This window comes from Cavia porcellus, unplaced genomic scaffold (genome assembly GCF_034190915.1).
Source record: "Cavia porcellus strain 051 isolate PalLab524CR breed Dunkin Hartley unplaced genomic scaffold, mCavPor4.1 scaffold_16, whole genome shotgun sequence".
Taxonomy (NCBI): domain Eukaryota; kingdom Metazoa; phylum Chordata; class Mammalia; order Rodentia; family Caviidae; genus Cavia; species Cavia porcellus.
The window spans coordinates 14,198,252-14,221,435 of record NW_026947499.1 but is presented as its reverse complement, the minus strand read 5'-3'; the positions used below and the strand labels follow the sequence as shown (position 1 = coordinate 14,221,435).

The window sequence follows — 23,184 nt, the reverse complement described above, 5'->3', positions numbered from 1 at the left end:
CTCAAGCTCTTCGTGTGCCAACTGTAGGGTTAATCCAGTGATTTCTGCCTTTATTCCTTGTTGGCTCACGGAGTGCTTGGAAATTTATATTCACACTATGGACTTTTTTTTCCTGCATCAGTGCATGTAATGCAGACAATTGCAAAAGTTGTACACATGGTTTCAGGATTCTCAGGGCTTCCTGGACCCTAGAGGAGGTCCCCAAACCCTGTATTATAAATAGAGTAGAAAAGTTCTTGGGATACAAAGTGCCTAGAGTCCCTTTGAACTTTCAGCTACTAAAATTATAGGTCAGCAACTATAATCAGGACAAATGAGTCAGAAAAAGTACAGTGGTATTTGGAAAATGACAAAAGCAAAGACTTCACGTTCAGGTAAACTGGGTTTAAATCCCCTCTGGTGACCGCTAGCTGTGTGAGGTTCAATGATTTCATTAATGTCTTCAAACTTTGTTTTAATATCTAACAAACAAAAATAATGACAGGAATGAATCCTGCATAGAATTTTTGCAAGAATTAAATGAGACCATTTAACACTTGACATAAAAAGGGTCAGACAAAAAGGTCAAGGTTGAACCGTGTATGAAATTGATGAATTTCATTTCCAAAACCACTCATTTCACACATTTTAACCTGCTTAATAATTATTCAGTATATTTCTGGAAATTGGTTGTCATTTACTCCAAAAATATTTATTGTGTGCTCACTAAGTGCTAAAAAGAGATTTTTAAATATTTTTATATTGTTCCAGTGAATGCACATTTGCAGTCTTAAAGCCAACGGCCAGCAAATATTCCTTCATGAACCGTTTTCCCTCCTATTCTCCCACGTCCTCTGTTTTTCTCACGTCCGTGCTAATGTAGAGCAAATGGAAAATCATCTTATCCAATTTGAGAGTCATGTTCTTTTACTTAAACTTGACCCGATTACATTTATTGTTATTGCAACACCTCTGACATATGAGGAGTTACTTCTACCATCGTAGCTTATATTTTCCACTTAGTGTGTTCTCCCTTTGCTGAAATTCATCTGTAACTGATTTGGGCCTATGTGGGTGCTGTGGTGTGTTGACAGAGAATTTTCAAGTTAGGGGACTTGATCTTGTCACAGCTCCTTAAAGCAGCCAGTGTTACCTCTTTTTCATTCATTCCCTGGACACATTTTTCTGCCTTCTGGACTGATCATCCCTAACCCAGGCAGCATCCATGGATGCCAGGATAAGGAAAGAAACTTGGTTAACTATGCCGTAACACTGATCTGCAATTTGAAGGATCCGCTTCCTGATACTCCCTGCCTGCAAATATCAGCACTGCCATGCCAGTTGACATTTGCAGTTTACAGTGCCCCTCTTATGAAACCTTCACAAAATCCTTGGGAGCCTGTTCTCATTCTCTTGCGTTAATTTCTCAAAAGAAAATTGAGAGTCAGATTGTAACATGGCTTACCCAAGATCAAATAGCCAGGCAGTGACACAGCTGGAGGGTGGCCAGATCAAGTGTATTTTTGCTGTAATCACCCTGTGTTCTCAGAATTCTGGAAGCGATGCTCTCGGTAGATGTTATCTCCTGCAGTGCACGAGACCACAATTAAAGTACATATATCACCCTTCAGGAGCAATAATTCTGTCAAAGGGGTTTCATCCATTCTTATCTTTCTTCCTCCCCACGCTTAGCCAGCACCAGCATCTAGCTCGCTCGCTTTCTCTCTCCTCTTGTCTATTCAAAGCCAGCACAGATACCTCCCTCTCCCTCACCCCCAATACCCATCAGTTACCAAACCATCTTGACTCAGCTTCCTAAATCTCTTATCTGTGGCCCATAGCAGCCTCCTCCCTGGGGCTCCCCCGAAGCCAGCCTACTTTTTCCATCCGCTTTCCGTGCCGTTGTGGTGATCTATAAAATCAAAATCCGACCACAGGACTTCTTATCTCAAAGCTTGCTGTCACTCTAAGATTAAAGTCTGAAAGCTTTAACTCATTGCTCGGGAGACCTGGGAGACCCAGCGCCCGATGACTTCTGCAGCTTTTTCGAGATGCCGGCTCCCTTCTCCTACTGCCGAGGACTTTATCCATTTCCTCAACTCCCTGCTGGTCTCTCCCACTCACCTTGATATCCAGCCCCTTCTGTATCCTGACTCTTCCCCCAGGAGCTTTCTCTCACCAGCGCTTCCCAGACGATGCGGTCTCCTGTGCATGCCTTCCCAGGCACCTGAATTTTCTCCTCTCTCCTCAAGATGCTTGTCACTGAGTCTCTCCCAGCCCACCTCCTCCCCAGCTAAGAGCTTGAGAGCAGGGATGCTTTCTGTCCTGCCCCACCCTGAGATGCAGTGTTGATTCTGGTGGAGGCTGCGTAGGAGTTAGCAAACGAATGGATAACATGCATGAAAGAAAAGAAAGGAAGAGAGGAGGAATAGATGGAAAAGAAGGAGAAAAGATGGATTGGAAGGAGAAATAATGGAGCAAAAGATTCACGGGGGGTAAAAATTATGTGCCAGGTATGGTAGTGATTACTTGTAATCCCAGCATTCTGGGAGGCTGAGGCAGGAGGATTGTAAGTTCAGATCCATCCTGGGCAACTTAGTGACTTAGCAGTACCCTGACTCAATATGACAAATATATAAATAACTATTTAAAAGGCTTATAAGTCAGTGCCAAGGTTCTGGTTCAATTCTCAGTACCAAAAAAGAAGCCAGGAGACAGGGAGGGAGGGAGATCTATGTCATCTCTTTTTATTGATTTTTTAAGGAATGTTGCAGCGACAGTGACAGTATGTCTCCTTCCTGTAGCATGGCCATCCTCTTGGCTATGGTGAGGTTTGTGCATCTGACCTGAAATCATTCAATTTTTTTCTTGACTGATGTAATGTAAGTGACTCTGAACTCACAGTTAACCATGCCGTGTGCTTCAGGGGTTAGCCCACTGAATGCTCTCCGCTGCCTAAACATGCCATGTCATGAATTGGTAGATTGCATTTTACAGATAGGAAATCTGAGGCGAGCAGGTGGCAGAGATGGATCATAAACCCTCTGGCTCCAAATCCAAGGCTTAGATGGTCACACAGCGATGAGGCATCCCAGCAAGGGTGAGAGGCCGAGAGACACCCGCAGGGAATTTTTAGTGTGGGATGGAAGGAGGCAAAGACCTTTACCCTTAAACCCTGGAACTTTCCATCAGTCTGGTAGCCCACAGACAGCTGAACTAGCTTGTGTAATTGAGTTTTTGCAAAACAAAGAGGAAATGGAGGCTCTGTGGTTGGCTTCCCAGATCTCTTTCAACAGGAGACGACAGACCTGTGACTCCTCCAGGTGATCGACAGACCATGGCAGGACAGATGGACAGTGGCACCTCCCCCCATGCACACACACACACACCAGTGGTGTCTCACCACTAGTTCTGGGCATGAGAGCTTCTGGCTGTGTCTCTCAGGTTCCATGTCCCAAGGCACCACCCATCCTTCTGCTTCAGTGTCCCCAGGAGGAGCTGGTGGGCAGCACCCACTCTGACCAACTTAATGTCCTCGCTTGCTACCTGGTGCTCCTGGTGCTTTGAGCAAGTGTGTCCATCACATAGATTCCAGAGACACTCAGCAGAGAGATGAACCAGCGTAGTAAGGATTCTTAGTGGTGGTGGTAAACGGATCCATTTATTAGGCACTTACTGTGGTCTACGTGCATTGTGAAAACTCAAAACACGTTATTATCTCTTCCCACCCTCAGAGATGCTTTGAATAAGACTGTTTCCATCTCCATGTTCCAGAAGCCAAGGCTATGACTCAGAGAAGTGAAGTGTTTGTTCACAGAAAGCTAAGTGGAGAAGCTGAGCGTCTAGCTCCAAAGCCTTTGCTCTTTTTTTTAAGGTGATACCAAAAGCACAGTAAAAACAATAATCAAATAAAAATTAACTAAAAAGAATACCAAAAAATTAAGCTTTGTTTGCTCCCAACACCTAGTTCCCATCTCCTTTCTGCAAAGTAACCAGCGTTACTGATAACTCAGGTTGTTTTTCCAAAAATATTCCCTGCATCTGTAAGCTTTCAAGGAGGAAGCATGGATGGACGCATAGATGGATATCCACGTGTATTTCTGTATCAGTGTCCGCCATGCTTTTTAAGTTCTTTTTATATCTAACTCCCATCCCTTATTTAAATGCCTGCCCAGAATTCTACTGGATGGATATACATTGGTTTTCTAGTCATCCTCTATTGACAAATACTTATTTTCCTCAATCTTTTGATGCTCTAGAGCACTCTGCAAGGAAGGTGTGTGTGTGTGTGTGTGTGTGTGCGTGTGTGCGTGTGTGTGTGTGTAAAGACTTTCCTTACAGTCTATCTGCAAAAGAAGTTAATTTCAATTGTCAGGGCAAAGACAACCTGTATTTGACATTTTGGGTAGATATTGTCATCGAAAGAGGTTGTACCGAGCAGCACTGTGAGAGATTTCAGGTCTCCCAGACCCCCTGCAATGGAGCATCCTGTCCAATTTTTAGCAATCATAGTGTTTCTTACTTCTTAGTCCAGGCTGAGCCTGATCCTACCCCTGGGATGTAACCATTAGATCTGGGAATAAGCAGCAGCCATGACACTGGGGGAATTCCATGGAGTGGAGACATTTTGGGACCAGGAGACTCATGCCTTTGGGATCCCCGAAGCACCAGATGCTGACTTACTCCCCTGCCCTGCAGGGGGTTGGCACGTTCTTAGCTATGACTTAACTGGTGTGGGAGAAAGCACTTCAACTTGATTCCTGGGTGGTGCTTCCTCGGGGGAAGGCTGCAAATTAGCTGTTCAAGAGATCTAAAGAAGTTGATTGTTTTGGGTATAGTTTTTTTTTTTTTTTTTTTTTAAGAGGAGCACAGTTGGGTTTACGCTTTCAGGCTTTTGTTTGTGTGGGGGATGGCAGTATTTTATTTTGTTTCTTATAAGACTTGGAGAACTTGGAATTTGTTTTGAAATGAGATTGGAGGGAGATGGGAAGGGGGCCATAACCCCACGAGCAATATTGTAGGTGTACAAACTGCAAACAGCCGAGAGTTCATATGCAGGCTGGGTTTTGTTTTCTTTAATATTGTGCATTTGAAAGGATGCATGTGTGATTTAAAAAATAATTTGCATGATATTCGAGTAGGGAAAAAAGGCATTCAGTGCCAAGTATGGCTCCCTCCTACTTCAGGCACCTTGTAAGATGCAGCCATTCATATCTGCTCCTTTCGGAATAATTGCTGCCTTTACAGGTGAAGAATTTACCCATTTGCACCTTTTTTTCCACCTAATGGTATATCGTGGAGCTGACTCTTTATCTGAGAATAGAGATCCTCACTTATTTAAATGACCCATTGGCTGTTCTCAGGATGGAAGGCAGGATTCTGGCTGCTGGACAATTAGTCTGGGCCACACCCTCCCGTGGCATCACCCCATAGGGTGCCAAGTGAGCATTCTATCATGCACTGCTTCTCAATGGCCAACCTCAAAAATGGCAAGGCAGCTACAAACTTGGTCATTTTTCTGGTTTCCTTAGAATATAAAAGTTTAGGAGGCATTTTGTGCTTGGATAACATATCAGTAGATTCCAACAGGGACTGGAAGGACGGTAGGATAGAATTCAGAGAGCACAGGAGAAGACAGTAGATCAGTAGTCGTGGCTTAGACCCGCAGTGCCCAGTGCCCATGGAGCAAGAGCCATGGGCTCTTACCCACTGTAGAGTAGTCACACTGGAGTGATGCGAGGCGAGGGTTAGGGGTGTGACTCAGTGGTAGACCAGTTGTCTAACATGTGCAAGCCCCTCCCTGTACTACAAAAAAATTTTTTTTTCATAATGGTTTTGTTTACCCCAATGTGTCCATAACAGTATCGTTTCCACATAGGGTCAGCATGTTGCACATTCTCTTCCTTTCTAATCTTTCAAAGCTGAGCTGTGCTTTGCTTCTCCAGTGCCTCTCAACTTCAGCTGAGGTGGTCCAGCCACTGGTAAGGTGGTCGTTGGTCATCTGTAGCGAGCAGCTGCCATGTTGGACCCCATCTCTCTGGATCATACAGCCACCGTTGGTCATACTTCAATTCCCCAGGCCTCTGTTTCTCTTTTTTGAGTGAGGGAATCAGACTGGAGATCTCAAAGATTCCTCTTCAGGTTAGTCTTCATCTGATAGGAATGGGAAGCCATAACAAACCAGGATAAACATGTAGCCTGAGAGCAGCATAGCCACCTCATCTGTAAGATGGGAATTACTATGACCTGGATCCACGTGTGGGTGAAAAGGTGCCAGCTGATCTGCACCTTGGTGGGGGTGGGGGAGTAAAGGAAGGAGAGGCATAGTGTTGTGGGATCATCATTAGGGTTGTGATTGACAATGGAGAAGGTTCAGCATCCACACTGAGCCCCAGGGCTATCTACACCCTCATTGAATGTTTCTTAACCTCCTCCACCTCATCTGCCTGCAAGATAGTGATAAAAATGGCACTGAATTCATACAGCGACTCTAAGAACTAAAAAAGACACCCGTGCAGAGGGCTTGGCACCAGGCTGAGCACACAATCAATCTCTCAGAAACGCTGACATTCGCAGCCCTCCGCTTGCAGAAACGAGGTCCTGGTGGAGAGTAGCGCACCCAAGGTCACAGCAAGGAGGTGGCATCACACCGGCCTCTCTTGGCTCCTTCCTTCTCACTGGCAGCCATCCCCAGTAGTCAGCCACTAATCTCCCCGCAGCAAGGTAAACAAAATAAATATCCCCGAAACCGCTCACGTACTCGAAAGAGGCTCAAGTCCAAGTGTTGTTTCCATGGTATGTACTTTGGCACGCGCGCTCATGTGACTTGCTTCAAATCCCAGCTCCAAAGGGCGGAGGCTGGGTTGGCAGGCTGCTCTGCCAGCTCCCGTCTTCCCGTGGGTGCACCCACCGCCCCGGCCAGGGTGCGGTGCCTCGGTGCGATTTCCAGGGATGGCTCCCTCTCTGGATGGTGCAGAATGACCGCTTGGTGGGGACGCGGCACAGCAGAAAGTGCATTGAATCAAAACCCAGGAAGCCCACATCATGCCGCGTTATGTAACAATAACAGGCAACCGAGTTTCTGAACATTAACTCCGTGACATTCTTAGGTTCTCTGAATTCACCTCTGTGACTGAATCTTTCAGTGCTCAGAGAGATGGTTTTTGACTAATGACCCCATCGTACAGATAAGGAAACTGAGGTTCAGAGCAAACCAGGAATTCACCTAGAAACACAAGGACCTTAAAATCTTCTGGTGGTGGGAGGGTGACCTGAGGAGGCTCATCAAAACTGGGTATCCATAAACTGGGAAAAGTGGCCGTCCCTGCCATGGCTTAATTTATGTATCTGTCACATGGGAAGAGCTGACCCTGACCCTGGTTAGGACAAGGGAAAAATGATGGTGGGTGAGGATGTTGTTTGCAAATGAAAAGAAGAGATGAAATCTCATAGGATCGTTATTAAGATTATGATTGACAGTGAAACGCATTGAGAATCTGTAAGTCAGACTATTTTCTCTCTGTGTGTGTGTGTGTGTGTGTGTGTGTGTGTGTGTGTGTGTGTGTTTTCTTGTCTCCTAAGCAAAATACACCAAAGTCCAGTCTCTGTCCTCTGCTAAGGTCTGGCCCAAACCAGCATCGAGAAGAAAAGAGCTTAGGTCTCTGCATCCCCAAGAGTTCATGTTCAAGTACATTCTTCCATGAAAAATCAGAGCCCAGGTGTCCACACTTGGACACCTGAGAGAGCTCTAGACAGCCCAGCTGTCTCCGGTCCCAAATAAGCAATCAGCAACCTGGGCTCAGTCTGCAGAAGAACAGGGCTCAGGGAAAATTCAACAGGCAAACAGAAGCAGGTTGATTCTCCCCAGTGAGCCAAGGCACAGGAGTCCTGGGGGGTTTCCGTAAACTGCAGAGCCTCAGCAGCAAGATGCTGGAAGACACTCAGCCGGCTGATACTCGGGCCACACACAGCACAGAAAAGACACAGCGTGAGGGTGATGCATGAATACACAGAGAGAAACACACACACAGAGTGACGCCAGATGGAGATCTCAGGCTGGGCCGGGCCCGGGGGTTCATTATTCCCCCACCCACACAGAGGGGCTGATGCAGTTACATAATGCAAGCTGCCAAGATGCTCACCACCCTCCCTTGAGGGGATCTAGCAGGTGGCACCTCCTGTAGCGGGCCCAGAGGGGTCTCAGCATCCACCTCCTGCTCTCAGAGGCAGTAGTAGGAGCCTATCAGCTGCCTCAGCCCTGGGTGACCTCCGGGAAGTCACTCAAAGGGAAATGGAGGAGTGTCCCTTTGTTAGTCCTGACAGGTGGGGACTCCCTCCTTGTGCTGGAGCAGGTGGCGTTGCACACAGGAAGGGGTGTGGGACAGAGATGGACCTGGGAGCTGGAGAGAGGGAAGGGAAAGAGATGAGGGGCCTCTCCGATGTCCCCCACCTCCACTCCCAACCAGTCACAGCTCTCCTGCCCCAGCCAAGTTGTGCCAGATGCTACGGAGCTCCCCAGGTGCTCAGTCCCCCATGCAAATATCTCTACCAGGCCACTGAAGGTTTCCAGCAGTGGGGCCCCTGTTGGCCTGGGGTACCCTGGCCACACCCCCATCCCTGCCTGGGGGATGAATGACTTGAGCATTGACTGCATTTGGGGAAGCAAATTTAGGAATCAAGAAAACAATTAGACTATACAATTTAAATAACTAGTGTATAAGTTTCAAGACTCATGCTCAAGAGTGGAGCTGACTCAATTCCAAGTCTTCCTTCTGGCCTGCTTCTCTGGGTGACCTTGGACAAGGAACTGAATTTTCCCAAACTCTGGTCTCCATGTCTTTTGAGGGGTTATTGCAAAGATCAAAGGAAAGGAAAATATTTAATAAGAGTATAAAGTGCTCAATAACCGTTTACTCTTTGCCATTTTTTATTCTTCAACCAACAACCACCGAGCACCTATTAAGTGCCTGTATTAATCCTACAGGTGCAAAGTTGACTCTTCCTGATGTTTGCCGTCAGGGTCTCAGGTGATTTGGGGGGTACAAATGTCTTCCAAAAGTTTGTAATCTCTCATCTCCTTGGTGTTGTTAATGTTTGTCATGTGGCTAAGTGTATATTGTTGAACCTGATAAAAGCTAGTCATGGTTATGAAGGCAAACTGACATCCCCAGCCATGGACCCCTGAAAGCAGAGATCATTCTTATTCCAGAGGTTTGTTGTGGGAGTCCCGGGGGCTGGAATGGGGAGTTCAAAGATCCACACCAGCTGAGTTCCTGCACTGTGACCAGAAAACGTTTGCGTTAGGCTGTGAGAGAAACTGGTGTAGAGGCTTCAGCAGCGAGGAGGAGCCAGGAAAGGGTGCTAGCATTTGGTTTCTGGGGCTGACGGTCACGGTTTCCCAGAGATCCCTCGCTCTCTGAGGGCTCTGATCATGGGCGTGAAAGCAGGCAATCTGTAGCTAACTGGGAACAATATCCTCTTGAAAAAGGATTGTGGTTCCAGGTTGGCTTCCAAGCTCCAAGTGTCTCCTGGCCCCACTAGTCCGTTTGCTGCATGTTTCATCTCAGTTTTGAAGGCGTTGCTGGATGTACTACCTCAATCTCTCTCTCCCTTTCCCCCTCTGGTCCTCCCTTCCCTTTCCCTTCTTTGCAGCTCCAGAGCCCAGATCTCATCTCTGTCTAACAGGCTGGTGACCAGGATGCTCGGAGAATTGCCCACATCGATCATGCGTCACTTCTAGACGCGTCTACCAGACACTCCTCCTCCTGCTCGGCCTGACCTGTTGCGTAGGGACACGGGACAGTTCTCCTGACATCTGCCTGATCAACCATCGCTTCCTGGAGGACAGAAAGGAGGCAGACGCATGACATCATGCCACCAACGGCCAAATGACAGTGAGAGGTGATGCGGAGCTGACGTCAAACACCGAAGGCTGAAACGCCTGTCTGCAGCTCCCGTCTGCCCTGCTCTCCTCCAGCGCGGCCTGAAGCCCAACTCCTCCTGTGAAATCGTCTTGCCTTGCTACAAGACAGGACCTCTGGACAGCAGACACCATGGAAGATCACGTGTTTGGTGTCCAGCAGATCCAACCCAATGTCATTTCTGTGCGGCTCTTCAAGCGGAAAGTCGGGGGCCTGGGGTTCCTGGTAAAGGAACGGGTCAGCAAGCCACCCGTGATCATCTCTGATCTGATTCGAGGCGGGGCCGCCGAGCAGAGTGGCCTCATCCAGGCCGGGGACATCATTCTTGCCGTCAATGGCCGGCCCTTGGTGGACCTGAGCTACGACAGTGCCCTAGAGGTGCTCAGGGGCATCGCCTCCGAGACCCACGTGGTTCTCATCCTGAGGGGCCCCGAGGGTTTCACGACGCACCTGGAGACCACCTTTACGGGGGATGGGACCCCCAAGACCATCCGAGTGACACAACCCCTGGGAGCCCCCACCAAAGCCGTGGATCTGTCCCACCAACCATTGGCCAGCAAAGAGCAGGCTCCGGCAGTGGATGGGGCCACGGGGCCTGGGAACGGGCCTCAGCATGCCCAGGACAACGGGCAGGAATCCAGCTTGCTCTCCCACACCAACGGCCTGGCTCCCCGCACCCCAAGCAAGGGACCTGCCAAGAAAAGTGCCACAGTCAGTGCCCAGGGGAGCAGGGAGCACAATGAACTGCTCAGAGAGATAGAGCCTGTGCTGAGCCTCCTCACCAGCGGGGGCAACAAAGGGGCACCTGCCAAGGTAGACATGAAAGACACCGGAGTCCAGGTGGACAGGTAAGCCCCCCACCCCAGGTGTGCGCATGCGCGCATGTCCAGGCACAGGCTCGTGCTGAGACCCAGCCACCAGCCGCCGGGCGATCTGGAAGGCAGCCCACAAGTTTATATGCATGCGCACTCACACACCTTTCCCCCATCACGGGACGCAAACAGGCATGACATTTAGGAGGTACTGACTCTTAGCACGATCACAGAGCTAACTGATGGTCATGGAGGGGAGCACTGTGTCTCCATCCTTTGTCCCTCCAGGTCCCCCAGAACGTGTACTGTTTGTGATCCACATTTCACAAGCGATGAGACAGAGAGCTGGGGTAGGGGTGGCGGTGTCCCAAGGTCACCTTGACGATGGGAGACGCAAGTGCCCTCGGGGATGTGGCTCATGCCCAGGCTGTGGGGAGAGGGGAAGAGCTGAGCTCTAGGCCGCACACGCGGGGTCTCCTGGTTCATGGTTGAGGGCAGGGACCGCCCCCAAGGGAGACAGTCAAAGTGCAGGACTGGTCCTGACCCCCGGGGCAGCAGTTTTGTTGGGATGACGTGGGCGCTGAGGCTCGAACCTAAAGAGCTGGGCGCCAGCCCCTCTGTGTTTGCTCCACTGGCACTTTCTGGTTCGGGGCGGGGGGGTGGATTGGCAGCTGGGCCAGGTGGTCGGTGAGGAGTGGGGTCAGGACATGAGAAGGGGAGACCCTCTCTACCCCTTCCACCTTGGCATGGGTCAGGCGGTGACCTCAGCTCCCCATGCTGCCAAGCTGGGGCACAGGTCTGAGACCAACATTTCCCAACCACTTCCCTTGGAATCCTGCACTGTCCCCAGAGCATCGGACAGAGATCTCCAGGACGCCCTTGGGGGCTGGATTCAAGGAGCTGCCCAGACCCTGTGTGGTTCATTCGACAAAAACTTCTGCAGAACCTACCAAGTGCCAGGCCTGTTCAGGTCCCAGAGGGGCAGTGATGCATGAGATAGATAAACTCGCTGACCTTCGGGAGCTTGCACTGCAGTTGAGAAAACAATAAACAAGATAAGTAACATACAGTGTGTTGGGGATACGTGCTACACAGATGAAGTGGGCAAGGGGATCAGAGGCATTAAGGGTAGAATTTTAAATAAGGAAGTTAGGGCTGGTCTCAGTAGGAAGGCCATGTTTGAAGACCTAGAGGGAGGTAGGGAACCTGGCAGTTTTCTGGAGAAAGAACATTCTGTGTATGGACACTATCCAGTGCAAAGGGCCTGGGGTAGGAGCACACCTGGCTTGTTGAAGGAACCCCATGGGATCCTGTTGTTTTCTGTGATGAAGCAAGTCCAGAAGTGCCCTTTGATGGTTCTCAGTTTATCGCAGCCTGCTTCAGTCCACCATTCCATCCTAGAGGTTTTTTTTTTTGGCTTCTCACACGTAGCAAAAATTGAGTCCATTCTAACAAGATCACAGAGCTCCCCAAGGAGGAAGATGGAGGCTGCATCAGGGGCCCCTGGGCAGAGTGGGAACAAGGGTTCCTCACTGCGCTCTGAGCTGCTGCCCCCTACCTTACCCTCTACAAGCTCCTTGGGGACAAGCTGAGTGTCTTGGTACCTTGAGAGTCAGAGGGCATGGTGGGACCCTTTCGATGGGGCAGGTGCTTGGGGCATCTATGGGGCCCTGGATGTCCATAGATCCAGATGGGCAGCCGGGATCAGTCTTCATTGGCAAAACTTAAGAGTCCTCATGCTTCTGTGACCGCCTCAGCCCTCCCAGGCCAGAGCTGCATTGCCAGGGGAGCTGCCTCTTCTTGGGGTTCCTAGGGTAGTGCCCCCAGAAGAAATAGCCTGCTCAAGCCTCGCTTGGCTCCTAACACCCACCAGGCTTCCGGAGTCTCGGCCGGCGGATTTCAGTGCTGGGGTAATGCTGGACCCAGAACTGACTGCCGTGGCCCTGCACCAAGAGGCAATGAGAAACACCCCCAAAGACCGCCCTGGGCATGACTTTGCCTCCCGGCCCGCTTCTGCCCTCCCTGTCGCTCCTCACCACTTGTGCCGAGAAGTTCAGAGGACATGGAATGGGGTGCTGTCGTAGCTGGTGTGAGCGGAGCCCCTCCCCATAGGCACCTGACCTCTGTCTGCACCCCAAAGCCGTAGAGAGACCTGCTTTGGGGAAGGTGAGGTTTGGGAGGAAGTCGCCCAGGGAAGTCCAGGACACTGGGAACCGCCACTCAGGTGGGCGGTTCCAAGAATGAGTGACAGTTTTGATGACAAATAGCACTTATCCCCCTAGCTCAGTGACTTGAACCTGTGTTAGAATTAAAGCCCCTCTCTTGGTTAACACATACTTTTAGATGCCCCATTTACTATGCAGAAGCCAATTTGGGGATAACATAACCTAGTCACACTGGCTATTTTTTCATCCATTTAATGTCCTAACTGTAACTTATAAAAAGCGGGCACACCTAAAGCCTAAGGGGCACCCCTGCTGTTGAACTTTGGCCCTGTGGCCTTGCTCCAGCGGTAGGGTCAGCCGTTTGCACCTAAACACAGAATTGCTGCAGGAGAGAGAGTCACATGCAGAAGGACACAGGTGTGTTATTTTGGCAACTCAAATGCCACCAGCATTGTCGCCTTGGTGACGAGATTTTTCCAAAGTGGTGAATAGCTCCTGATTAAACAATGGGCCCGTCAATCTCCCCTTGGGTTACCTGCTTCTGGATTGGTGGGCCTGGAAGACTCGGTGTATATTAAGGACATAGCTGAGTTCTCCGCCTGGTCTGTTGTCACCATACAGGCTGTTTGGCCCTCAGGACCGTTTTGACTTCTGTGGGCTTGCCCCTGGCTTTACAGCACATCCTCCACCCTATGGTCACCTCTCCCCTCTATGTCAGGATCAATCCTCCCAGCACGGTGACCCCAAGTGCTCCACCAATTGTCAAACTGCCTCCTAAGGGCTGAAATAGAGGCTTAGTTAAAAATCACTGTCCCAAATCACAAATTGGGAACCCAAAGAACCAGTGTCCTTTGAGTAGGTGACTTTTAGGTCAGGCTGGCATGGGAAAGCTTATCTTCCCAGTGACCTCTCCATCCAGGCTCTGTCTGGGGTGGGGGTCAGCTCAGGCTTTCTGGGTGTTGGACAAACAGCCGAGACCCTGGCCAGCGGGGACAGCGAGGCTCCCTAAGCCCAGAGCCCGTGTCGAAGTACCGGCGACAGCCTCATCTCCTGCATGGCACTCCTTGCCTACTGAAAACAGCCTTCCTGTGCTTCGGGGGTGGGGTGCTTGTTTTTGGGAAAAGTGATAACTACCCTAGAAACAGTGCCACCCCTCCGTCCCAGGAGGAAGTGGCCAGCGGATGCAGTTAAAATCCAGGGGCCTCTGGCACCTTCTGCACCCGGAGCTGGCACGTTAAAACACCACGTGTCAGGGCGGAGCGGATCCAGGTGGCTCAGTTTGCTGGCCTGAAGGCGGGTTCTAAGGAGGCCAAGGTCTCCAGTCCAGCCTCCATCTGGACCAGCGGGTCAGCCTCGCCCTGCATTCTAATAATCACTCCACACGTGCACGCACATGCACGTACACACACCCGCCTGCGCGTCTGCACACGCCTGCAGGGCCCTCAGAAACTGCGCCATAAGTAAGACGGGTGGGTTTTTGCCCATTTTCCTAAATGAAGAGACGGTGGCTCGGACAGGTGAAGCTACTTTGTTGGGGTCACAGTTTCTCGCCCCAGAGTGCCATCCTTGTACCTAGAAGCCTCACAAAGCATGTCTAGAGTAAAGGATAAGCAGATGACAGAGTTTGCGTTTCAACCCTAAGCAATCAGCTGGGTCATGGGAGACAGGAAGGGGGCTCCTTCTAGGGGAGCCTGAGTTTTATAATCGTTACTGCGTCAACCTCTGCTCAGCACTCCAGGGAAGCCTGACCCCGTGCTAAAGTATTTATGTCAGTTCAGTAGTTTTCTCTTTACAGTGCTGCACATTGCTGATTCAAAAGCCAAGGCTCAGAGAGGCGCAGTCACTTGTCCCGGGTCACACAGTTAGCAACTAGTCCCTCAGGGCCAGGACTCGACCCCAAGCCTCCGCTCCTGCCCTCACTGACCTGTACTGTTGGCTACAGTGTATGTATCCCCTCTGGACTGGGCTGGAAGCCAGGGCCTTTGCGCTGAGCTATATCCCCAGCCCTCTTCCCTTCTTTATTTTGAGACAGGGTCTTGCCCAGATGAGTGGCCCGGGCTAGGCTCATAATTTGCAATCCTCCTGTCTCTATGTTTCCTTTCCTTTGCATCTCTGAATCCCCAGCATCAAGTTCATAGCTTAGCCAAAGGTCAGCCCTAAGAAGGGAATGAGGCAAGCTGGGATGGAGGAAGGATGGTTCTCCTCTGGTGGGGCAGGAAGCTGGCCAGGGCTGGCCAGGACGCTGCCCGTCACACTGCCCTCAGAAGGACACCAACCACATTAATTCCAGGACTGCAATCCCAAGGGCCTCGTGGCTTGAATCGCTCTGCTGTAGCGGATTTCAGCCATGGAATTGAATCCAATTATCAGCCTCCACCTTGGTGCTCAGGGCAACTTTCCCTTCTCACCTTGGCCGCGCAGACATGAATGGCTTCCCTGTCCACCCCTTCTCGGGGCATCCTTCCAGACTGCACCCTTTCCATCTGTGTCCCTGCAGGTTTGGCAGGTGGGCACCCGCCCCTGCATTCTATGATGGAATCCACAGACTCATCCCAAAAGGCACACTACCAGGTGTGACGGCAAATGCCTCTGATCACAACTACTGGGGAGCTGAGGCAGGAGGACTGCAACCCGGGCAAGTGACTTAGAAGACTCTGGCTCCAAAGAGAATAGCAAAAGGCCTGGGCAGTGTAGCTCAGAGGTAGAGTGCTTGCCTAGCACGCACAGAGCCCTGGGTTTGATCCTGAGTACCAAAAATTTTAAAATGCACAAAATCAGACGGCTGCTCACCATCTTCCTGGGTATCATTCTGCCCCGATGGTGTTCTTGGCCTTCTGGGTTCAGTGATAGACCTCTGCCCTCGTATCAGAGATGAGAAATGAAGAATCACCAGAGGCAGACACTTTCGATCCTGTTAGCAAGTGAGTCATGCTCTGTAGGAAATGCAGCAGTGATGTGAAGAGCTATGGCCCGGGGCTGGGTGGGACTTAGATAAAGGGCTCAGGATGGTCAGAAGGGCCCAGCCTGTCAAATCCAGGGAAGGGATTCTTGGCAAAAGCCCTGAGGAAGGAGCTAGGGTATTCAGAGGACTGGAAGAAGATCTTGGGGGCTGGAGGGACCTGAGTCAGGGTGTGAGGTGGGAGGTGGGTGGGGCCATCAGTCATCTTACCACCGCTGGCATCCTGCCCAGGTTCCCATGGCTGTTGTAGCAAATCGCCCCAAACTCAGTGGCTTCCCACAAGACACTCCAGTGCTCCCATAATTCAGGAAGTCTTGAGTCTGAAGTGGGTCACGTTGGGCTGAACTCAAATCAAGGTACCACAGGGCTGCGTTCCTTTCCGGAGGCTCCAGAAGAGAACCCACTGACCCACTTTGCTCAGCTTCTGGAGCTTTGCTCTTTGCATTTGCTTCTATGGCTACATCACCTTCCATGGTCCAGTCAAAGTCTGCCTCTTATACAGACACATGACTACATTTTACAGCCCACCCTGGTAATCCAAGACAATCTCCCCATCTCAAGATTTTGAACTTCCCATCCCATCTGTGAAGACTAATTTTCCATACAAGGTAACTGCATTAGTCTGTTTTCTGTTACTATAACAAAATACCCAAGCTGAGTACTTTATTAAAAAAAAAAGTTACTTTTGCATTTGGTTCTGGAAGTTCAAGGGTGTGACGTTGGCACTGCCTTAGATCTGTAAAGACCTCACAGCAAATGGCCAGAATGCGTGCAAGAGAAAGGGTCATACAGCAAGACAGGAAGCCAGCAAGAAGGGAGGGGCTGGGCATGCACTTTTAATAACTGTGTTTTGAAAACTGCCTTAACTCTTTCTAAGGCCATGCTCTGTGACTTAAAGACCTCTCACCAGGCCCCGCCTCTTAAAGGGCCCACCACCTCCTAATCTCACAACTCATATGCAAACCATAGCAGTAACATGTTTATGTTAAAGGGATGAGGACCTGATATCTTTGGGGCCATTCTCAGCTCCCCCAGCTACTGAGAAGTTCTGTGGCTGCGGCCTGTGCTGATCCATAGCTGTCCCTGTCCCCATCTCTGTGGCATCTCATTGGATTGAGTGTAGTGACCCTGCTCCTGGCCCTCCCCCCTTTAGCACCAGCTACTACTTCTGGAAAGCCCCTTACCCTCTCCGGGCCCCAGGTTCCCCAACTGTAAAAATGTAGATGTGGATCAGATAAGCCCAGGTTTCCTCCTAGCTGTATAATTCCGGTTCCTGGCAAAGGTCAGATGTGGCCTTTGCAGACCAAGCAACCACCTGGTCCAGCTCCTGCCCAGCCACATCTGGAGTGCATGCTGCCCCAGCTGACCTCTCCACCTGGAACCAGCTCCAGGCATGAACATCCTTTTAGGTCAGAGGTCGCAATCTGGGGGTTGGGAGCACTTGCAAGTCTCCAACTTTGATTTGTCCCACAGAATTTTCTGAAATGATGAATTTGTGATGAAATAGAGAAATCCAGAAATTTTGCATGAAACCTGTTTTCTAGTCTCTGATGAAATAGAGATACGATGGCTTGTATTCACAGGGGATGGGTTCTAGGATCCCACGTACATTTAACTCTGTAAAATGGCATAGTTCCCTGTAGCAGCTACACATACCCCACTGTACACTTTAAACCATCTCTAGAGTGCCTGTCGTACGCAATGCCATGTTAATTAAGGCTGTGGAAATCGTTACACTGTACGGATTAGAGAATGGTGGCGAGAAACAAATCTTCAGATGTTGAGTACATGCGCCATTTTTTTTCCCAAATATTTTCCACCCATGGTTGTCTGAATCCAGCGATGCGGGAGCCAAAGATGCTAAGGGTTCAACCGTCCTGTGTATCAGGGGCACCATTAACACAAGGTCCTCAGCAGGGCACTGGAGCCCATGGCCACTCGGCCAAGCACCCGCTGTGCTGACCAGCCTGCACCTGCGCGTGTGAGCTGGAGGATCTTGTCCAGCTTTGGGACATCAGGCATTAAGGGTTCATGCCTTAGCCCCAGGGCCCTCGGCTTCCCTCTCCGCTGCAATGTTCCCCCTAGAATTCCTGTGCTCAGAAGCGTACTTGCTATTTAGCCAGGTCCTCCTGGGCTCATGGGCTTAAAAAGCTCCACAGAAACCCCAGAGCTGGTCTCCACCACCTGTGAGGGTTTCTGCTTTAACTCAGCCCCTCATCCACAACCAGAAAGGGGCAAAAGCCAAGGCCAGAGCCCTGGAGGGGCAGGAGGAAGAAGGGCCAGAGCCAGCATGGTGTCTGCTGAGAGTGCAGAAGGGGCTTCCGCCAAAGCCCCGCTGCTCCCTGGCAGCCCGTCTGCCTGGCCGGGCCTGAGCAGGCAGAGAACCCCACTGCCTGGGCCTGCACAGAGGCCTGGCCCACCTGCTCCCGCAGGTCCTCAGGGCTGCTCAGTGGTCAGCGCTGGCCCACGGGCAAGCGTTCTGTGCAGTCACACCCAGGAGCCCTGTCCCTCCTGAGCAAGTGTCAGGGCCCCTGGCTCCCACAGCCGCGCTGGGGGCTCTGGCGACGGTTCTGTGAAGCTCTAGCGCTGCTGCTGCCATGCTTGGCCGGGTACGACTGTCCTGCTAGTGAGAAGAAAAGAGGGACTTGGTTTCATTTTTTTCCAGGAAAGATAGAAAGTACTCACCAACCGGGCGGGAGCCACAGCTGCACACCTGGCCTTATGTGGAGACAGACAGGACCCCGAGAGTTGAGGAAGGGGCTGGTAGGAGGGGCTGGGGGCTGCTGCTAGCCAGGAGGGAACGTTGCTGTGTGTTGGTGCTGCAGTCCTGGCCAGAGCGCCCCCAGGGAAACGGGCTTCCCTGTACACCCACAGACCACATATCCCAGGGTCCCCGCCTGGACCTCAACTTCAGGAAGCTGACTCTGTCCACCCCGCCATTGGCTCAGATGCTCCCTGAAGTTGGGAAATCACCCAAGGATCTGTGCAGTGGCTCTGGAGACATTGGTTTCCCCTGTAACACCAAGTCCACGGGAGGGGTGGCTTTTCCAGAACCGTAAGGGCACTTGAAATAAAGGTCGGGTGGGAACCACTAGGTCATGGCAAATTCCTCCATCCCATGTGGGATGAGGGCCAACGAGTGGCAGTCTCATTTATGGAGCAAGAATGGAAGAGAAACTCAGGTCAGGCTGCAGGGCCACGCCCGCACCAGCATGTGTCCCATTTTGCAGCCTTGAGAGACATTTTGGGTTGCTGTCACCTGGGCATGTCGTGTGTAGAGGCCAAGGAGCTGGCTCAGCATGCTACAGTGCCCAGGACAGGATCTGGCACAAGGAATTCTCAGGCCCCAGAGGTCAATGCTGCCCAGGCTGAGGGACTCTGCCCTAGACTGAGGTTCCTCAGGGCAGCTGGAGGGTCCAGGACTCATGAGCAGTGGCAAAGGAGACTCTCCCTGTCCAGTCTCCCCAGAAGTGGAGAGGAGCCCTGTCCGCCTCCTCCTGTGGGCTCCCAGTGTATTAAATAAATGGGAGATAGACCAATTATCAAATCACATTTACCACCTGCGCACGTTCAATACCTAGACCTTGTTTGTTGGAAACATCCAATATTTTAATGGTTCTCTGTGTCACATCCAGCCAAATGGCTCCCCCAGGGCCCACTTCACAGTGATTCTGAGCTAGGACAACAGTGAGCAAGAGATGCCTCATTTTCAAGCTTCTTCTGCTGCCCAGTGGCTGTGTGACCTTCAATAAGTGACCTAATCTCTCTGGGCTCCCACTTCCATAGTTGTAAATGAAGATAGACACCGTTTATGTTGAATTAGTGCCAGCTGCATGCTCGGCATTTTCCATGCATGGCTTTAGTGAGTTCCCAAGACAGGCAAGGTATAAAGTGGGCATTGAAAATGGGCCTTGAAGGATGAGTAGGAGTTGGCTGTCAGAGTAGAGAAGACAAAAGGGAGTCCAAGGAAGGGCAGGATGGTGTCCTTGGGAAGAGAGGCAGTGAGTCGGGGCTGGGAATGATGACAGGTGGGAGAGCAGAAGGGAAGCAGAGAATCTGTGACCTCATGGTCTCCTCGAAGTAGACGGGACAGCTTCAAGAGGGTCTGAGTGGAGACATCACGCCTTTCTCAGCTAGAAACCACACATGCCTTCGTTTCCCACTTTCCAGAGATATCAAGGCTCCGGGCTACGCTGCCCAGTTTGTAAGCGCAAGCCACATATGGCTCTTTAATTTTAAACTGATTAAATGTAAGTAAAATTAAAAATTCACAGCCTGGGTGACAACGGCCACTTTGCCACCTGTGGGTAGTGGCCCCCGTCCAGAACAGGGCAGACATGAAATCTTCATCCTCGCAGAGCTTAGCTGATGCGTGGTCATCGCTGCTCCGTGCAGAGCTAGAAATCCATCTGCTTCCACCGGATCCTCCCAGAGGCAAATTAGTAGTGAGCATAGTGGCACCTGGCTAGGGCCGAGAGCGCTGCCTCGCTGCGCAGCGGCAGAGTGTGCGAAGTGGCACGGCTGACCACGAGCGGGGTTAGGACTGCCCGGTCCCAGCCAAGCCGCAGCCATATCTGTGCTGTCAGACGCCTCAGGCGTGCGCACTGCAAAGAACGCTACGCTCTCCACGCAAAGCCATCAAGCAACCGTCCGGGTCGAGCAGAGAGAGACCACTGCCAGGTCGAGGATCAGGGCCGCTCCCTAAATCCGCTCCTGATTTTGCACCCAGTGGGGGTTGGGAGCAAAACAGCTCGAGGTCGATGTCCCCATGAGCTCATCTTAAAAATATCCTTCTCCCGCTCAGCACGCACAACTCCAAAATAAGTTTGTGTTGTCAAAAACCTCAAATGCGGTTTTTAAGCAAAGGTGTTGTGGCTTTAGGAAAAAAAATGAATGAAGGCAAATCAAGTGTGCAAGTTCACACACTCCAGGGAAGCCGTTTTGTCTGTCTCAGAGCTGCCTGCGTGATTCACCGTGTTGGGTTTCTTGCTGGGTAGTCTCTCACTTGAAATGGGTTTCCTGACTAGTTTTTTCTTTCTGTATCTTTTTTGTTCTCAATAAAGAGGTAGAGCTGACCTCAGCTCTGCTCTGTGCTTGCTCTAGGACCTCTGGAAACTTGCATTCCCTCGCTGGCCCCAGTGTTCTCTGTAGAGTCAGGCTGCTAACGCCTGTGGAGAGTACATGACATAATCCCTGCGCAAGTGTCTGGTTTAGTGACCGGTGCCCAAAACGCATTCACCTCCATTTTCCATGGAGTCCTTAGTTCTGGTCATGCAGTGTCGTCAGATCAGGCGTTTCAGAGCTGAGAGTGACATTTGGGGCAGCCCTTTCTCCAGACGATCCTGTTTAATCACTGTGTAGATAAACCACTGACATGGGAAATGTCTGTAATCACGGGCCACTCTGAGTATGATCTGGTGACATTTAAAGAGTAAAACAGAATGTTCCCTCTGATAAGTGCAAACCTATCCAAGCAGAGGAGCCAGCGTGGCTCTGATGCAGTTGCGGGGACTCTGCAGGCTGGGGACAGAAGTCCTCAGAGCTGAGAACGTGGAACAGAGGCTAGACAAGGGATGGCCTGTGTGCTTGGGACCCAAAGCGTTATGGGCCACAGAGCCAGCTGCACTGGCTGCAGCTGGACACCAGACGTCCCAGAGGAAGGGAAGAAAGGTCACAAGAGAGGCTCAGGAAGCAGGAGGGTGGCACCACAGTGTGCAGGGGCAGAGATGACGCAGAGCTGGTGGGCGGTCTGGGTGTGGACATTGCGTCTTGCTCCATCTCAGAGGACAGCCACCCTGAGGTCGCTTCATCCTGGGCTTGTGAACAGGTCAAGGACGAGGTAAGGGCTAAGAAGTCAGGCTCGAAAGTCAGGGGCAGCGCTGGGTTTGGAGCCACCGTCATAGCCGTGTCTTCAGCTAGGGACTTAGCCTCTCCACAGCTGCTTCCTTGTCCAGTGGCAGCAGTGACCACGGTGGTGGTGGTACTGAAGATTCGATGACGGTCACGTTGGTGAGCAGGATGACCGTGATTGTGACAGTGTCAGGCATTGACATTGATGATGATGATGAAGATTATGTCGTGGTGAGGCTGATGGTGACGATAATGGTGATTTTGATGGTAGTCATGGTAATGATGATCGTTAGGCAATAATGGCTCTGCTCATCAGAAGGAAACGTTGGATGGTGACATTTATGGCAATAAAAATCTCAGTGGTGCCAAAGATGACAACGATGATAACCAGTGAAGTAGGAAAAGCCTGTACTCCTGAACAGATGTCACAACAGGCTGGGACATTGGGCTTCACCACTGATGGTGACCAGGTGCCCTTAGCCTCTCTGTGTCAGCCCTACTAAACCTGGATAGTTGTAATTAATCATCGCTCCTGTCCCGTAGGGCTGTCAGAAAGTTCAAATGAATTAAAGCATATGTAACATGCCTGGCGTGTAGTAAGTGCTTAATAAACACTAGCTATCATTATGAATAGTGTTATTGGCTGGGGATACAGCTCATCAGCACAAAGCCTGCCTGGCAAATGCAAGGTTGTGAATTCAATTCCCAATACCAAGAAAAAGAATAATGTTATTACTATTGTTGCTATGTTGCCTTGAGTTTCAGAATCATTCTGTTTATCGTGAGCCGGTACCGTTCAAAGGAAGCCCAGAGCCTTGGTCAGGATAGAATGACTCATTGCCCACAGGACTTTCCAGCCGTCTACCCGCTAAGTTTTCCACATTCGGTGGGCACCCAGTTATTCAGAAGCTCACGGTGTGTGGAATTCCTCCACGAGCGAGGTGTCCTGTGACCCAGATCCGTGAAATGGGGAAGGGGACAGGGATGTGTAAAATGCATGTCACGGTTGCCTCCAAATGATGTTTGCAAAGATAGGTGTAAGCCAGCCGGCAGGGCCAGCGTGGGGAGCTCACCTGCATGCTTAACAGGGCATGTGAAGGGCCGGGGGTGCAGCTCAGCGGCACCATGCCTGCCTGGCAAGTGTGAGGCTGTGAGTTCGATCCTCAGTACCAAATAATAATAATAATAATAATAATAATGACATGTGTCACTGGGAATCCTTACAAAGTGGCAGGCTGGATGCCCAGAGTGCACTGGCTATGCAGAGAGATGGGTGAGCGAGCTACCAGGTCAGGAGGTGCCACCAGATGCCACCCCTTCCTCACCTGCTCATCTTGCCTTTCAGAGATCTGGACAGCAAATCACACAAAGCCCTGACCCTTGGCGGGGAGAACGACAGAGTGCTCCATGACCTGTGGGGGGACAGCAACGCGCCTGTGGTCCTCAACAACCCGTATTCAGAAAAGGAGCAGGTGAGTGCGGCTGCCCGCCCCCCAGGC

General features: G+C 50.9%; 1 protein-coding gene across 7 annotated transcripts in view; it reads left to right on the top strand.

The window, feature by feature from the left end:
* Nos1 (nitric oxide synthase 1) overlaps nucleotides 1-23,184 on the top strand; it is a 168,146-nt gene that overhangs the window by 73,269 nt on the left and 71,693 nt on the right. For all 7 annotated transcript variants that reach the window (XM_013141712.3, XM_063225728.1, XM_063225729.1 and 4 more), the window contains exons 2-3: nucleotides 9,631-10,747; nucleotides 23,031-23,157. In XM_013141712.3, the coding sequence (XP_012997166.2) occupies nucleotides 10,032-10,747; nucleotides 23,031-23,157 (843 nt within the window). In that variant the 5' untranslated portion in view covers nucleotides 9,631-10,031. The remainder of the gene's footprint in view (nucleotides 1-9,630; nucleotides 10,748-23,030; nucleotides 23,158-23,184) is intronic.